The 19,107-nt window shown below is 38.5% G+C and overlaps 1 protein-coding gene across 1 annotated transcript in view; it reads left to right on the top strand.

Annotated features, from left to right (window-relative positions):
- PIEZO2 (piezo type mechanosensitive ion channel component 2) overlaps positions 1 to 19,107 on the top strand; it is a 456,739-nt gene that overhangs the window by 389,721 nt on the left and 47,911 nt on the right. The window contains 5 exon segments of the mRNA XM_040479417.1: positions 885 to 1,006; positions 2,092 to 2,163; positions 6,767 to 6,873; positions 12,280 to 12,394; positions 17,396 to 17,455. Coding sequence (XP_040335351.1) covers positions 885 to 1,006; positions 2,092 to 2,163; positions 6,767 to 6,873; positions 12,280 to 12,394; positions 17,396 to 17,455 — 476 coding nt within the window.

Here is a 19,107-nt window from a genome sequence, read left to right on the forward strand (position 1 = left end):
ATTTGCTTTAAGAATGCATCCTCTTAAGTGACAGAAAGTCAGAATATAAAAGAAGGTAGGTAATGATCATTGCCAAAGAGAAGCTAAAAGTGCTGTATAAGTTGCAGGAAGCAGAAATCAGCTTAAAAACTTGAGCAACGTATCCAGAATTTTAAGAAACTTAAGAACTGAAACACCGCAGGAGGACAGGTCTGGGAAACAGAGTTCAGCACTGCAGTTTCTGAATAGTTGGACTTCCCAATTAAGCAGACAAAATAAAAGGCTCTAACTCAGTAATTAAAGATGCAATAATACATTTTTCCAGAACCAATAGGAGATTAGATTTGAGATAGAGAAGAGTCACGTGGTCTGATAGAATACTTAAGAGCATCTGAAGAGCAACATGCTTTTTACAAAATAGTCCTCACACTTACATACCTTTTCATTTGATTTTCACAACTATGTGAGATACACAGGTATCAATTTTTAAAAATTGCAAAATCTGGAAGAATAAAGGACTTCCATTTCATCATCTAGTGTGTTCAAAATGCCTTTGGTACAAGGTGTAGGTGGACATAAAGTACTGTGTACCAAACTTTAGCATAATTGTGATCATATTATTAAGACCAGCATCTATGTAGAGCAAAATAACAGGGAGATGTGGGGAGACACAGCTATATACATACATATATGTATACATACATATACATATATATGTGTGTGCAGACATGTATATATTGTCCCCCAAGAAGATGCTTGTTGCCAATAAAAAAAAAACCATTCAAAAGTCCCAAATATTGACCACTTTGTGATTTTACCCACATACATACAAGTGGAAACCCAAACTGATCATGTGGTAACTGTGGGTGTGTTCTTGGCATTGCTGCTGCTACTTTGTCTTATAGGATGGATCGCATCAAAGCCAGGCAACAGAAATACAAAAAGGGTAAGGAGAGGATGCTGAGCTTGACCCAGGAATCAGGGGAAGGCCAAGACATCCAAAAACTCTCTGAAGAGGATGACGAAAGTATGTCGAGACGTTTCCCTCTTGTTCAAGTAGCTTGGCATTGAATAATAGCATGATAAGGGCTAGGGCTGTAAAATAACATTACTTTTACTCTGCCGGTATTATGCATGTTTGTATTTTTTTTTTAACTCAGCAAGTTTTACCTTCTGATTGTGAGTGGGATACATGTATTTATTTCACAAAGTACATATGTAATGACTCCGTGACTTTATGAGTATCTCTTCTTCAGCACAATGACTTTAATCAACACATAGCCTAGCTTCTGTCTCACAGAAATGTGTTTCTGAAGAAAATGAGAATGAATTTGCTTAATTTATTCCTTTAGGGAAAATATTTTAGATATTTTAGGTACACAGTCTGTTGTCTTTGATTTCTATAAATGTTATACAAAAATGAAATATGTATGCATATTTTATGTGGTATCTGAATAATGGTAGTTAAGTATCCTTCAATTATTGTCTGTTCCAATTAAGTCTAAAATGAAATATACATTATGATATCTGTAGTATATCTGCAGATTTACTATATCCAATTAAGTTTAAAAGGCCTTCTAATAGAAGTTTGCATGCTTTTCTATTTGAAGGGGAATGGCAAAATAATACATGGTGTTTTCTAATATATAGCACCTATTTAATAACCAATAAATTTGTGTTTTTCCAACCATGCATGAAAATAATCACAAGGAAACTCCTGGTTATTGGAATATATGCATCTTCACAAATTATCTGCCACTATATTGTTTTATAAAGTTTAGGTGATGCTTCTTTTCTGTTAATTCACCGGAAAATTCAATGTGCGATGCCTTTTTGAGAGCTAACCTTCTTTTTTATATTTCTTTATATGCACTCTATTACTAAAAAGAAAGCAAAAATGTGGCATAGTGTTCATAGAACGCTTAGTATTTGCCTTGTGAAATCGCCTGCTCATGCGTGTAAACATTTCAGATTTGATATAGTTTCTTTCCCTGACGTCTGATGTACTTTTGCAACTTACCTAGATTTTGACATTTGAGTTGTTAAAGCGTGGTTTTCAAAATTTGTTTTCTCACTTCATAAGAATTAATATTTGGACATATTTTATTTTAGGAGAAGCAGACAAACAGAAAGCCAAGGGCAAAAAAAAGCAGTGGTGGCGGCCTTGGGTTGATCATGCTTCCAGTAGGTTTTCTTGATCCTCTTACAATTTCATCGATTCTAACCCTTATATCCTTGACCAGAATTCAGGCGTCCCCATGACCTGTGTGTTCCATGCATGGTTTGATCCTTGTGACTTGATAGGGGGTCAGAGTGTAGGAAAATTTTCATGGAAATGGGTCTCTGGGCCCTGGTGATGGAACCTTCCAGAGAAATCAGCTGATTACCATGCTGTCTGAAGAAAGCCCCACATGTGGCTGACACATGCCTGAGCATCCTAGAGGCTCAGAAAGCGAAGAATTGCTACCTTTTTATCTAATTCTGAGGTCCAGAGCTCTGCTGATACGTATTTGTCTTGTAACTGAAAACCCTTATTGAACATGAGTTTTGGCTCCCCCTGGGAGGATACTCATTAAGTTCAAAGTGTTTGTGACCCTCTTTGTAAGGCACTAGGCATGGATGATGATGAGTCTCTCCTCCCCCTTCTTCCCAGAGCTTTGATTTTATTTGCATGTAAGGTCTTTTGGCAATTTATTGAATATAAAGGTGAGGCTAACTTAAAATGTGCTCACTTTCTCATTCTGCCTCTGCCCCAGTTTCAGAAGGCTCTCGTACTACATTCCACATTCGAAGCCTAGCATGTGGCATGGCTGTAGAGCCACCAGCCATGACCAGTTCAGAGCAGAGGTGGACAACAGTTTTTGAAAAGCAGAGCTTCATGGCCACATAGAATTAAAGTTTTCCTCCTGATCATTAAAAGAAATGAGGGGGGTGGCGCCTGGGTGGCTCAGTTGGTTAAGCATCCTCCGACTGTTGATTTCAGCTCAGGTCATGATCTCAGTCGTGGTCATGATTTCACAGTCGTGGGATCGAGCCCTGTGTCAGACTCAATGCAGAATGGGGAGCCTGCTTGGGATTCTGACCCTCCCTCTCTCTCTGCCCCTCCCCTGCTATTGATCTCTCTTCCTCTCTCTCTCAAAATAAATAAACTTTAAAAACAGGAAAAAAGGGATGAGGAATTATGGAACTCAGTGGCTATATTTGTTCTGCTTAACAAAGGAAATATCACTCACGATTGGCCAGTGGACAGTCTTAGAATGGAATGATCCATTTCAGTCTGACTTTCCTTGCATTTGTTCAAATATTGAATAATTATTCATTATGTTGCAAATTACTAATAATACCTTCAGGCCTTTATGCCTTATCCTGTGGCTTAATAACTTCAGCTAACGTGATCAGACAGGGACTATCACTGAGGCCCACAGTGTCGCACGATGGTGGAACAGACTCTACTGACGGGATCTTCAGAATCACTAGAAAATCAAGTTGATCAGAATGTTTTGCCGTGCCTGATTCTTCGTGTCTCTGAGATATAGTGTTGGCTTCTCTCGCCCCAAAATTAACTTTCTAAAATCAGCAAGCCGATTTAAGGAAGTATTAATTCAAAATTTGCTCAACCTGCCTGAATGATACTAAATTTAATCCCAAACATTGAATTTATAGCATTATGTGAGGGAAGAAAAAAAAAAAAACATGACTTTCAATGAGTTTTGTTTCACCTGCTGCCAAGTCAAAAGACAAAGATTCACATCGAAATTCTGTGTGACTCTTGAATCTTTTGTTCATTGGCATGTTCGTCATGCTAACGATCCAGTAATGCAGCACACTGTAAGCCTGTTTCTATCAAGTCACAAGAAAACTGTGCTTATCTTTCTGTTTGTAAAGGGCCCTTTGCTAGTTTAGACAGACCTATCCATTTCGACATTGTGTCCTACTGAATGTTTTCTCTCTCACCTGGGGTAAATTCCCGTTGCAATTGTAGTTGTCTTTCCTTTTCTCGTCTAAACATTGAATTTTGGAAGGAATTGGATATGGTCTTCGATAATCATCTTACAAGTTGGTAATAACTGAAAAAGAACTGCTTATGAAGGTTATTGACTTTAGTTTTCTGATTCATTTCACCCTCATTATATCGAGTTCTTGAAGACTGGTATTAAATGAAATGTGCCTTGTTACAACACCTCTTGGTGCAATAATGCAGGAATGTGTGTAATTCATGGTGTGGAATCAGATTCTGACCGTGGTGTTAAAATTTTTCCGCAAAATACATTTCCTTTTACCAGCTCATGAGGAAAGGAAAGGAATGACTCTGTGGATTATTTCTTAGGCCATGAGTTCCAAAAGTTATCTTTAGATCTGGAAGCACTTTATTAAAAGCCCTTATTTCAATCTCTTGAGTCACTGGGCTTTTGCCTAGATGGTTCCTTACAGGTGCGGAGTGTGAGAATACATGTAGTTGAATACCCTTGTGTAAGTCTACAGATGATACAGTGATATGGCCAAGTTGTTCATAATACTGGCAAGCAGTCAAGATCTTAACATAGTCTGTAGGTGGCCAATCTTCCACTTCCATACCTATGTGCACACATGCGATTGCATTATTGCTGTTCAATGATACCTTCCATTCCAAGGTAGTATGCCTCCATGCCAATTCAGTACCTTCCTCTTGTTAAATATCTGAAACAGAGGTCCGGGCTTCTGGGGATACAGGTGATAGGTTTTAAAAGTTATTTTCGCACTCAGTTCAGCAATCACATCAATATCCACATGTTTCTGGACACAAGCTGGGGGCAGGATCGCTCTCTGAACTAACAAATGTGTATGTAAGAGCTTCTCTCCTTATTATTAGCAGATAGCACCGAAGAAAACACTCTCTGTTGTTTTCGTACTTTTATCTCAGTAACATTTCATAAACGAATAGGGGATTTTCCTAAGCATTTCCTTCTTTTTTTTAATGTGTCAATTCTACTTCTCGCATACAAATTGATAGTTTGTTTTTTTAAAATGATCAAATCGATGTTGTGACTGCTTGAGAAGAAAACCGTTTGGGCTCACTGTGTCCACACGAGTAAAAGTCACAGAAGGTATGATTGAATACAGTTGAAGCTATTGTTGATTTTAGAGCCTATAATGAGGGTAAAATGCTCAATCCTGTAATACTCTGTTTTTTACCAAATGACCATGTGACATAGAGTCCATGTAACTTTCCTGCAAATGTCTGAGCTTACTTGAAGGCATTACTTTAATGGTCTTCCTCACTGTCAAACGTAATGCTGTGACTTTGGTTTGTTCTTGCTTATTCTTACCTTCTGTTGTATTGCATTTATTCCCTCAGGCCTGGACCCAGTACTCTGGGCCTGGTTCTTTCTTCAAAATAAAAATAACAAACTACAGTGCTTCTGTTCAAGGATATAAGGCCCAATTCATTCCGTGTGCAACTTCACGGATGGAGGCTTCAGATACGGTCTGAAACCGTTGGGCAAAATTACCTCCTTCTGGCCATGTTTAGTGATGGTCACGCAACTAGTTTTAAACAAGCCAAGGTGTTCCATTACCTTACAACGCACGAATCCAAAAGATCACGGAAGACATCATGTTATGTCGTCCAAAAGACACCTCAGCATTTGAAAACTTGAATGTACCTTGAAAGTGCTACTATGTTTTTCCCCCGCAATGATGGTACAGTTCTTGTAGCATCGGCAATACGTACACTGGGTCTCTTTTCTCTGATAAACTTAACGTAACGCTCAAGCCGACAAAGATGGGATTCTCAAATTTCTTTAAGTCTCTGGACATTTCAGCTTCCTCTGCTCCTTTTAACACAGCAATATGTTCTTGCAGGGAGAAGATCAGGCAAGGCAAGGCACGGACTATCCAGACTGTCTGTGCTTTGTGTCTTCTGGTCAGTATGGTTCTCCTCACATTTCAGTGAGCAGCTGGAGTTCCTTGTTGACCAGAAGCCCAACAGCGCTAAACCATATCGGCCATGTCTGCCGTGCCTCAGTCTGTCCTGTGCTACTTGTAGAAACAGCCAGAGTGGTGGTGGTGGTGCTGTTTTTGTAGTTGGTTTTTTTGTTTTGTTTTGTTTTTTTAATGTTACCTGCCCATTTCCTCCTTGTGGCAACGCGTGTGTGTGTTGTGTGTGGGGGGGGGGGGGGGGGCGGGGGAATGTTTTTTGTGTTTGTTTAACTCTTTCAAATGTCTTGCCATGTATGCTCTGTCCCCTGTGTCACATGCGGAGCAGCCAGGTCTGCAGAGTGTAAAGTGAAGTCGAAGTCGGTGATGCCGATTCTTGGTCCTGAATCAGCCTAATTGGCGTCTCTACCACACGCCGGACCCATTCAGACAACACCAAATCCTCTACTTCACTTTGGCCTCGTCTAAAGGACCCAAATTGCCGACTGGTCTGAGTTGTGAAACTGTAACCGTTTTCCATCCACTATTTTGGCCATCTTGGTAACAAAACTGGTTGCTGCAGAGTTGATCCAGTGTTATCTGTGTAAAATTTACAACGAAGAAGGAAGAGAGTATCAGATAAACCCAGCAGTGGCCAGTTTTCTTACATGGCATAGACAAGGCCTCATGCTCTGTAGACCCGGCCACACCAACACCATGTAGTGTTAGCCCAGAATGAGTTCTCTTCATCTCTTGTTTTTCCCCCCCTGCCAACATCTCTTGCTGGTCTTTTGTGGACAATGTGTATATCGGTGGGGGGGCAGTTCACTAATAAGCCCTTAATGATCTCATCTCTCTTGCAAGAAATAAGTAAATATTTTGTTTTGCTTAGTGGTCAGGAGTGGAGATTATTATTTGTTTGAAACGGATAGTGAAGAGGAGGAAGAGGAAGAACTGAAAAAGGAAGATGAAGAACCTCCGAGAAGGTCCGCTTTCCAGGTAATTCTGGGGTTGGGAAAACCATGCCCTTTGCTGGTTGAAGGGCTTTTCTTTCCGACAGACCTTGAATGCAGGCCTAGACTTCTTCTGCCATGTTCACATGTGTTATAGCTTCCAGAAGCTTCTAATTTCCACCTGAAATCATCCATCCCTCATTAAACTGTAACGCTGCTTGCCCTCAGCTTCGGTGTAATTCCTGCCATTCAAGAACACCGTTCCCACCAGGTGTTTGCTCCCGTGCATCGAAAACCCTTCTGATGCTATAAACCAAAAATAAAGCTTCCCTGGGTGAACTTTATTTTTCTGTTACAAGTAGAAGGTGAAGAAGACTTCTCTGGCATTGCTCTGGATTGCTTGAGCAGACTTCCCATTTTGAGACGTGAAATAGTTGATCATAAAAATAAAGCACTTGCTTTGTTTTGAAACCAATGGCCACTTCCATGTTACCTCAGATTTTGCAAATCCATTTCATTTGTGTTGTCAAAGGTTTGAGACTGTACTGCAGTCATGAAAACAGCCAGCACAGTCCTGATTTTTTCATCTTAGCTGCCTTTCCTTTTCAGAATGTGCCACCTCATTCTTGGTGACATAGCTCACCAGCCTAATACAGTGTACCCAGTGATTGTCTAAGCAATGCTTGTTAGCGATGAGGACTTGTCAGTAGAGTTACACATGGGGTGAAAACTTGGCATATATTTCTTTTACCAAAGAGTCACTTGTGAGGACTGTTCTTTCCCGTTCATTACAATCCAAGACATATGGAGCGATACCCATCAAGCCGCATGATGTGTCCATGAAAAGGTCATTGTCATTCTGCTGACCGGGTCTCCTCAAGCTGCAGGGTTACATCCACCCCTGTATTCCCAACGACATTGAAGAACTAAATTATTTATGGAGCCACCTTGCTCTGATGCTTCCTCACTGGCCCCATCGCTACTTGAGTTGTGTCTCTTAAAGGTGGTGTCTGTGCGTGTGGCTGGCTCGTCAAATACCGATGACCTGACGTGTGTATCTTTATTCTCATGAGTTTCCTTATAACCATCACTCATTCAGCCAAGAAGAGAACATTTCTCACCGTGTTTATGGATTACATGCAATGGCTGACTATTTTCCTATTCCGAACCGACAAGCAAAGCACATTTGTTCCAGCTTCAGTGATGGGGCACGTTTTAAGCTCGCTGATGTAACTGTAGAGACAAATTCATACTGACGTCATATGTAAAATTGTTAGTCTTTGATGTTTTTCTACTAATCACTCTCGCTTTGTCCTTCTTTGTAGAGAGCTATTGGGAAGTTTGCGTCGGCCATTTTAGCCTTGCCAAAGTCTGTCATTAAACTTCCCAAAACTATTCTTCAGTATTTAATCAGAGCTGCAAAGGTATTTGATGTTTCACTGACGTGTGGTGTGTGACCCTCCGCTCTGTAGAAATTTAGACAAGCAGATCCCTGTCGCCTCCATCTGCATTTTCCCTGCTCTATAGGTCGTACAACGGAGGAAGTATAAGAACTTAAAATATTAGGGAAACATTTCCAAGGAGAGTTTTGAGAAGCCAAATTTCTTACTATTTCATTCTTGTTCTTCAGTTGACACAAGAGCCTATCGAGACATAGAGAGAGAAAATGCAGATACGTATCTACTCTGTCCTTCTTGTAGTTTGGCCTACGTCACATCTCATTTGAAAAGGGTCACATCTGGTTGCATGCGTCAGTCATGATGTGTAAAATGTGTGATAATCGTTCTCAGAAAGCTGGTAAAATTATGACCAAGGTAATAGAAGACTCATTTTTCTCCACCTTCTTGTTGGCTTCCCTTTCAAGTCTCCATCTACCCTCAATCGGATATCGTCTTCCGTTTTACTCTCCTGCCTTTGGTACAATTCCTCACAAGACCGTGCTGCCATGTACGGTCTGTGGAGTTTCTCACGCCCATGTCACCAGAGAGAGTGCGGGATAAACTGCAAAGAGGCTATTTGTCAATTAATCTAATGCACAGCAGAAAGTATCCAGCTACCTGGGCGGTAGCCACCCATTACTGAAAATCATAAATAATGAATTACGGTTCATGTACTTTATAGAAAGCTGGTTCTGTGCACTTAGTCTGGGCAGGCACTTAAACTCTCAGGTCTTTATGCTCATGTGTTTAGCAAATGTTTGGATAGTGAGGGGGACCAGTGCTTCTCCCATTTTACCTGGGACCTTATTTAAATGCAGGTTATGGAAATTAAGCAGGTCCTTGAAATTCTGTATTTCTCTCAAACTCCCAGGGGACAGACAGCTGGGGGTCTATCTTGAATAGGAGGGTCTAAGCTTCTAGGTTCCTCCCATCTTTAAAATGCCAGCGTTCTGATTGCTAGTTTAATATTCTATGTTTTAACTTCCCTAAGATTCTTTTTCTTTTCTCTTTTATGACTACCATATAAGTCTCTCCATTCATATTTAAGAATTTATATGAAAGATTGCAATGTAATTATCCCCGTCTTACTTTAAAAACAAAAACAAGAAACAAAACAGCTTCTTTCAGACAACATAAAGAAAGTCCTGGGTTACACATGAATCAAAGGACAGTTTATTAAATTTAACCAATTTCCGTTAAGGATCTCCATTCTCTTCAATAAAGCCCTCTCCTGTTTGAAAAATTAAATGCTTTTTGCATAGTACATTTTCAGGAAAATGAATCTCATTTCCCCCCCTACTAGGTAAGATAACCTTAAGATAAAAATCATATGATAAGACTTAAGATAAAATTTAAGATAAAGTAAATGAGTGAATAAATGAATGAATGAATGAATGAATAAATAAGTAACTAGAATGTAAGATAATGTTGAGAATACAGACTAATAATGGCAATTTGAAGAAACCAAAGGTCATTTATGGACATTTTCTTGTATTTTTTGTACTTATGGTTAGTGGTGTGGGTGTCCCATGAACTTGAACAGTGGTTATGGCTGCAATGTGAGAATTGAGAAGTTTCAGTAAGAAACTTCCATTTCTCCACTCAATAAGAATTGGGATTTTTCCTCCTACTTTGTCATCACCATTTCCTGAAACAGACTGACCCTCTATCAAATGTTCCTGGCACTATACCGAGTTTGTAGCTCCAAACGTCAACATTAAGATAATTTACCTACAAATAGGGACTCCTCATAAGATTTTCTTCCCCTCTCTTTTTCCCCCTTCTTTGAATTATGTAAATTCTCATCTTAGTGAGACAGCTTCATTTTTTGGAATTATAGGTAGAACCAGGAGTTTCCTTTTAATAAGGCAAAATCTTTTTTTTTTTATTTTTTTTATGTTTATTTATTCTGAGAGAAAAGTAGAGGGAGATAAAAAGTGGGGTAAGGGCAGAGAGAGGAAGAGAGAGAATCCCAAGCACAGACCTGATGCAGGGGCTCAAACTCACAAACCATGAGGTCATGACCCAAGCCCAAACCAAGAGTCTGACGCTTACCCAACGGAGCCACCCAGGTGCCCCAATAAGGCAAAATCCTAATGAGACTCCCCGATCTACAAGAGTTCTGCAATTCTGTCCTAAATGACCCTTGTCTCCCTCCTTCTCACCCTCCTTCCCCATTTTTCTCCAGTATAAAAGAATTCCTCCAACTTGTATACCTAATGCATTCACAAACCCTGAATTACTCTTTTATTTTCTATCTTGGGGATTCTGGCATTATCTAAAAGCAATATGGTCATAACCCATTTTTTTTTAAAGAAAATGTCACTGTATGTTGCTCTTAAACCTGAAAATTTCTTGCATCTAGCAGTTCAGATTTTTTTTAAAGAATCAATATTTTGTGGAAGCAAGTTTGCTTATTAATTTACTAAACCTCAAAGATATTCTTTTTGGTAGGTGACAGGTTTAATAAGCAAGGGAACTTACATATTTGGCAAAGATATTCTTTCTTCTTTTTTAATTTTTTTTTAATGTTTATTTTTGAGAGAGAGACAGAGACAGAGCATGAACAGGAGAGGGGCAGAGAGAGAGAGGGAGACACAGAATCCGAAGCAGGCTCCAGGATCTGAGCTGTCAGCACAGAGCCCAACGTGGGGCTTGAATACACGAACCACGAGATCATGACCTAAACCGGAATTGGATACTTAATCAACTGGGCCACCGAGGCACCCCCAAAGATATTCTGATAGAGTTCCCAAGTAGCATGCTTAGTAAACATCTACCATAAATTCCTTCATGTGGTCCTTCTTTGTCCAGTGTCAGTTCATTTCTCAAAATACATTTTTGGCAGAAAATAGGATTATTTTTTTGCCTCTTGGATTTATTATTATTCAGAAACAATACAGATGTTACACTTGTGTTAGTTGCCATTAGATTCAGATTTCTACCATTGGGAAAAAAGAAACTCTCTTCCTTAGTCACCCATGACTTTTACACTTCCATACATCAAAAAGTTGGGTCCCTCTTTATTTTTACTGACCTCACAATGCCTGTGGTTTGCTTACACTGTGTTTTCCAAGGATTCCTGAAATCTGAAAGTCATACAGAGTACAGTGAAAGTGTCTCGGTTTACAAAGTGCCCCCACAAAACAGCCCTCCAACTTGAACATCATAATAGAAAACCCAGCTTCCCTGAGACCCAGGTGGCTTTGTGGGTGCATGAGGAGCATGCCTGCTTGGCTTCTTGATTACAGATGGCTGACTTTGTTTACCAGGGTTTTCTTTTTGTTCCTTCTGCATGATTTGGGAGACTATTGGTGGGTGGACTGTTCAACATTGCTCTGCGGTGGTTATCGGTTTTATCATATTAACGTAACCGTTTTCAGCTCTTGAATGAAAATGACAAAAGGCAACCAAGGTCACCACAGTTTTCCTTCCAGAACATTCCGGAATAACTCTATAACCTTAATAAGCGCACTCATTTTTCCTCTCCAAATACTAATCAGTCTACAGAACCCTTTCTCAAGTTGCTGGTCATAGCTGTTTTTCACAAGGGAGGGCATCAGATGTACTAAACTCTTTTCCCAAAGTAAATGAGTAAACGATGTTTTGTTTTTGACTCAAAGTTTATTAGTGAGGGGAGAAAACCACTCCAGTGACACTTAGCAAGAGGTCCAGCTTATTCCTATTGTGTGTAATACAAAAGAGTCAGTCACTGTCACAAGTGGTAGTGGTACATGGGGACTTGGGGGGAATGATGGTCACCCAAAGTATCTCCTGACTGTGATACCAAATGAAATACACTCCTACAACATCTGTTTTCATATTTTATTTCATGATCATGGAAATAGCACAGGTCAACTGAGAATACTGAGGGATGTGGGAGCAGAAGATTTAGTTTGTGCTGGCAGAAAAATATGTATATATTTCCAAAAGTCAGGAAGCTTGGTGTTGGTCCCTTTTCTTTTCATTTAAATATTAAAAAGGCAGAAAATAATTTAATTTTCTCCCTTCAGTTTGTTTATCAAGCCTGGATCACGGACCCTAAAACAGCACTCCGACAGAGGCGCAAAGAGAAAAAAAGGTCTGCAAGAGAAGAACAGAAAAGAAGGAGAAAAGGATCTGGGGATGGTGAGTGTTGAGTGAGTGCAGGGCCCAGCCAGCACTCTCTGTCCCTGTGGCCCTGGGATCCCAAAGGGAACCACAAAGGACAGAAGCTTTGGAGGAATGACATTCTTACATTCTGAGGAATGCACAGAGTTCTACTTGTCCTTCGTTGCTTGTGTCTGACCCTTGGAATAAATAAAAATGTAAATTTAAGTTAAGGTACATTTTATAAAATAAGAGAGAGGAACAAATTAAACTCAAAGTAGAAGGAAGAATTAATGTTTTAAACAGATGTTAAATTATAGAAAAGAAATACAAGACAAGATCTATCATTAAGTGAAAAGCTGTTCTTAGAAAAAACTAGTAAAATGGGTAAACCTTTGGAAGTTTGATTAAGAAGAAAAGGAAAAACACAGTATCAGGAACCAAAAATGGAACGTAACTACCAATGCCATATTCCACATCACATTTGAAAACATACGATAGGAAAACATTTCTAAAGAGGGGAAAAACTCCAAGCTACAGCTAAGCACCAAAAGTGGAGTGAAAGTTCAAGTGGGGCACTCAGAAAAAATATTTGCATTGTATATATCAGACTAAGAAATAGTATTCTGGATATATTAAGGACTTCTAAGAAGCAGTAAAAGAAAAGTTCAACCCAATAGACGAATAGATGTGAAAAACAATTCACAGATCAGGAAATGGAAATAGACAGAGGAGCTCAGCTTCACTTAGTAGTGAAGGAGAACCACAACCCATATTTTGACATACTGTTGTTTTGTTGTTGTTGTTTTTGTTGCTTTACCTATTGGATTGGGAAAAGCCCAAACATTTGTTAATTTGTTAACATCACCATTTGGAGTTAGTGGGAAGAGAAGTGTTTGTATGAGTTACAACCCATATAACATGACTAGCGGTGTCGTAGAGTAGCGCATCCCCTTTGAACAGCAATGTGTTGATATCTGTAAAAATGTTAAATGTCCATCTCCCACTACAGATCGATCCCTCTTCTAGATGTGTGGTTCAACTTGAAGCAATATCTGCACATGTGCACAAGGACCCATGTCTAAGAATACCTATCAAACATCATTTGTTTTGTTAATAACAAAAACTTGGAAGCATTCTCAATGCCTACATAAAGAAGAGTCAAGTAAATTATGTTACTATATATTATAAAATTCTATTCAGTAGTTAAAAAAGTGAGATGGATTATAGCTGATCCTAGAACAATGTGGGGGTTGGGGCACTGACCCTCACACAGTCAAAAATTTTGTATAACTTTTAACTTCCCCAAAACTTAACTAATAGTCTACTGTTGACCAGAAGGCTTACTGCTAGCATAAACAGTCGATTAACACACATTTTGTATGTTATATATGTTATATACTGTATTCTAACAATAAAGTAAGCTAGAGAAAGGAAAATGTTATCAGGAAATCATAAGGAAGACAAAATATATTTGCAGAACTTTACTGTATTTATTTAAAAAAAAAACCTCCACGTATAAATGGACCTGCACAGTTCAAACCTGTGTTGTTCAAGGGTCAGCTGTACTTTAAACCTGACATACTGTTAAATGAAAAGTACTGTGTTACAAATGGCAGCACATTATGAAACCATTTATGAAACAACAGAAACCAGCGTTCCTCAAGACAGTATTTTGCATTTTTAATGCATGCATATAACGGTGTATAAATGCAAGAGAAAGATCAGGAAGAATACTTATTAGTTACTAACGGTGGTTACTTCTGGGGGAGGAGTGAGGAGACTGAGATTAAGTGGTATGATTATCTGTTATATTTTGATTCATTACAAAGAACATATACATCGATTTTTTGTGTGAAATTAAAAATGTATTCAAAAATCAAAGAAAAGCATAATTACTAATGGAACTCTAACTGCACAATCTGTCTCCTTTTTGACCATTCTGCCCCCTGCTACCTCCTGGTAGCTTTAATTTGATTTTACTTTATTGGTTTGAAAGACAACATGAAGACACAGCCAATGTAACAAGTAAGCAGTCAAGAGCTAGATGCAGAATCTCCCTTGGAAACCCACCCCCACAGGTGCCAAAGCCTCAGAATATGTAGTGTTCATTTCCAGTCCTTACTTATGTGTGTGTGTAAATATGCAGGCACCATTTCCTTTGTTTACTTTCAAAAATGAATCCGTGCTATACAAATCGCTCTGGGGTAATCATTAGCAATGTATCATAAACATTTCTCATATTAAGTATTTATAAAACTATATCCTCCTTTTTTTAATGGCTGCAAAATACTCTACAATATGGATATGCATAATTTATTCAACTATTCCATCACTAATGGACATTAAGTTTGCTTTCAAATTTTTGCCACAATGAATAATGCTATCATAGATATTCTTGCACAGAAATTCATACAGTCATACATACATGTGGGTGTGAATGTGTGTGTGTGTGTGTGTGTGTGTGTGTAGTGTAAAGCCACAAAGAACACAGACTTTCCACAGAAAAGTCATCAAAAGTGGGATTTCTGAGTTAGGGGGTGTGACTTGTTTTTTTACTTTAATCTAGTTTCCCAAAAGGTTTTAGAAATTTATACTCCTACATGTAAGGGATAGGAGTGTCCATTTCCCTGTACCCTTACCCTACAGGATGTTATTACTTTTTTTTTTTTTTTTTACTGTTGGTCTTTCTTCGGGATGACAAATGACTTTTGTTTTCATTTGAGCTTTCCTAACTAATACGACTGAACATTTTTTATTTTCTATTTTTCATGGCATTTTGCTTCCCAATCTAAGATTTAAACATTTTTATCATTTTTTGTAGTATCGTTCTACTGGGTTGTTTGCCCTTATTAATTTAGGGACTATTTATATGTTAGGGATAGTATCCTTTTTTCATGTGTTACAAGTTTGTTTCCCCATCCAATTTTTATCTTTTGATTTCGTTTATGGTATCTATTATCTAAACAAGTTTTAATTTTTTGTGATGTCAACGAGGTCTCCATGTCTTTTTGCAGTTTCCAGGTTTCCATGTTGCTTAAGAAAGTCTTTCCCCCACATATAATACAAATGGTCTCCCTTATTTCCTCCCAAGTCTATTTACATGTTGAATTTTTATTCCATGAAGTAGAGATCTATTTTGTTTACTCTTACATAGATAGGCAATTATGCTATAGCCCTGCTGACTACATGATCCTCCCTTTTCCGAGTGAATTTAAATGCCACTTTTGTCAATATTAAGCTCCTAATTATTCTTTGGTATGTTGCTGGACTCTGGACTTTGATCCACTATCCTACTGTCTAGCTCTGGGTCAGTGTCATCTGTTGAGTTCAGTAGCTTATAGAGGTTTTAATATTTAGTGTTGCAAGTTCCCCTCACTACCCCATTTATTTTTCCAAACTTGTATTTGCTCTTTTCAGACATTTGTGCTTACAAAATTCATTGACTGGCTCTAAAAATGTGTCTTTTAGTCATCTTGCAAATATCTCATTGCTCTGTGTCATGGCGACTATTCCATGCGCAGATGTTGACCTTCAGATTGAAAACAGCAATAATTAGAAGATACCGGGACTGAAATAGATGTTTATTTATTTCTTTAATAAATATTTATTTAGCCCCTTCTTCTTTGGTAGAGGGGCTCATCTCTTCCAGATTACTTTCAGACAGAGGAAGCACACCTTCCTAAGTGCCAGGTGTTGCCATACGTGCTTTCTGTGCAGTAGCTCATTTGTCCTTACAACAGTACAAGGCATTTTACTCACCTTGTCCCACAGATGAGGAAATGAGGTACCAGAGAGGGAAGAAACTGGCCTCAGGTCACACAGCCATCCAGATGGGTCTGGAATTCATGCAAGCATCCTGGCTCCAGACCCTCTATCTTGACAAATGGGGAACACAAGTATAGGGGAAAATCCCTTATGGTGTAGAAAGTGCAGAGTTTCACTTAAAAAATTAAGCACAGATAAAATAGTGTGGGACTAGAAGGAAAAAGGAGAACTTACAGCTGGGAGTGTTAAGGAATGCAGTGCTTCATGAAAAACTCTTTTAATAGAGCCTGACATCCTGCCAGAAGAAAGCAAGGCCATGTATGAAAACTAAAGGGCAGGTCAGCTTAGTTGATAAAGACAGGATGTGAAACAGAGTAGTGGAAAACAGCATAGAAAGTAAGTTTGAAAAGATTAATTGAAGTTAGATTGTGAATGGTTTTAGTACCATTAGATAAAATACATGGGGCCCAGTGAAAGTTGGATTTTCTTTTTTACATAAACAACAAATAATTTTTTTTAGCTTAAGTATAATGTGGACATATTGTATGAGACCTACACTAAAAAAAAAAAATGTTGTTTTTCTTAAATTCAGATTTAACTAGGTGTCGCGTATTTCCATTTGCTAGATCTGACATCCATAGCCTGGAATTAAAGACTAAGAAATAAAATGAAACCCTATAATGCCGTTTTATGGGGTGACACACTAAAATATGTAACATTACCCTGAGGTGCTCAAAATTAAAATTTAATGGTATGTCTCAGGAGTCAGCACACTTTTTCTGTAATGAGACAGATAGGAAGTAAATGATTTAAGTTTCGCAGATCCTAAGTCTCCGTGGCAACACATCTCTGCCAGTGTAGGGTAGAGGTAGCCACAGACAATATGTAAACATATGGGTGTGGTTCTGTTCACTAAAATCTGAATCTCCTATCATTTTCACATGCCAAAATATTGTTCTTTTGGGGTTTTTTTTTCAACTATTAAAAATATAAAAACCCGGAATTCATAGGCCATTCAACAGTGGGAAGCTGGCAGGGTTTATCCAGTGGATTATCATTTAGTCATTCTCAGTTACACCTGGTTCTTATTCTGGAGTGGAGTAAAGAGAATCTGAGAGCTATGAATTCTTACAGCTTTCCCCCCGAGAACTCTTAAATTAGGCAGAATATTCTAGATTTAATTACAAAATTCCTTTTAGTCCAGGAGGGTAGTGTTGACATTTAATTTACCCTAAAAGGGTGTAACTCATGTTTGTTCAACACACTTCGCAGGTCCTGTGGAGTGGGAAGCCCGAGAGGATGAACCAATCAAAAAGAAATCTGATGGACCAGGTAAAAAAATAAAGACAAATATGAGCTGGGGGAAATTTGAAAATGTTGCTTTCCCAGAAGGTATGTCGTGGAAGGCTGCCTAAAAGCAATTAATCAAATACTGTTTCTGGACTGTGATTAAATAATCAATGTGTCATAAAATCTCATCTCTAGTGAAATTTCAAAGTGACTCCTAAAGGTAGATCTGACCTTTACACTGTTGGCTCAAATGTTGGATTAGAGTCAGTTTGTAAATTTTTTTATCCAAATACCTATAAAAGGGGACTTGGGGGAACACATTATACATGTCCCATAGAAGCCATCAAAACAAAAGCACAAAAGATATTGGCAATTAATTTTAAAGAACATAGAATGTGTTAAGTGAGAGGTAAGTACAGTTGGGGAAGGGAGAGGTACTCTGGAAACTTAGGCCAAAGTCCTCACTTGATGAAGGGAAAACCAAATCCCAGTGAGTTTGCTCAGGACTCTAACAGCTACTACGTGACGGAGTCAGTGACAGAATCCATGTCTTCTAACGTCTAGCTCAGTCATGGTGTCACTTGGGCTTCATGTCAGATGTGACTGGGAGGAAGATTTCTCCATGAAGGAAAAAAAAAAAGGCAAAACAAAAGCCCCCAACTGAAAAAAACTCAAATGCCTCTCCAGTTCCATAAACATGCCATTTCCTCTGTGTCCCCAGGTTCGAACTCTTGTGTGTGTTATTTATCTACAGGCAAGATTTTGAGGCGTTCTGATTCTTTTCACAAATACTGCCAAGGACGCCATTTGCTGACCCAAAATGAGACTTCCCGAAGGCTGTCTATCACTATCTGTGGCACAGTTACTTTACCCTGAACCCCCATTTCCAGATTATTTCACTCATACATATGTGAAGCCAGATAATTCTATTATTGCTGCAAAACTTCATAGAGTAATAGTAGCTAACACTTTAGATCACACATCTTTGCCGGGTGCTTTTCCAAGAGCTTCAAGGCATGTTAACTGTTTACTTCAAAAAAAAACCCTCTCTCCCATTTAAGAGATAAGAAACTGAGGCAGAGAAAGATTAATTAACTTTGCCAAGTCTTTCCAGAAACCAATATTGCACTGTCTAGTAACTAACTAGAATTTAAATAAAAATTTGTAAAGAAAATAACTAGAGAAAGAGAGGAAGGAAGGGAGGGAGGGGAAAGAAAAAAAAGGAGAAAGAGGAGAGAAAGGAAAGAAAGAAAGAAAAGAGGAGAAAGAATGTAAGAAAAAAAAAGAAAAAAGAAAGAAAAAAGGAAAAAAGAAAGGGAAGGAAGAAAAGAAAGAAAAAGAGAGAGAAAAGAGGAGAAAGAAGATAAAGAAAATAGATGGAAATAAAGAAAAGAGAGAAAAGAGAAAAGGTAAGAGAGAAAAGAGAAAGAAAGTAAGAAAGAAAAAAGTAAAAGAAAAGAGAGAAAGAAAGGAAAGAAGGTGAGAAAGAAAGGAACTTTGCCAAGTCTACAAAACTACCAAGGGGTAGAGTTGGAATGTGAACACAAAAGATCTAAATCCAAAGTGTGTGCTCCTAACCATTATGCTTTACTGCCCCTATGGCTAAAAAAATAAATAAAACTTAAAAATGCAATCTCACATGTTAGTTTGTGACCACCAAGTTAATAAAGTATGTTATTCGTGTCTCCAACACA

The sequence above is a fragment of the Herpailurus yagouaroundi genome, unplaced genomic scaffold (assembly GCF_014898765.1).
Source record: "Herpailurus yagouaroundi ecotype Mexico unplaced genomic scaffold, PumYag 142, whole genome shotgun sequence".
Taxonomy (NCBI): Eukaryota; Metazoa; Chordata; class Mammalia; order Carnivora; family Felidae; genus Herpailurus; species Herpailurus yagouaroundi.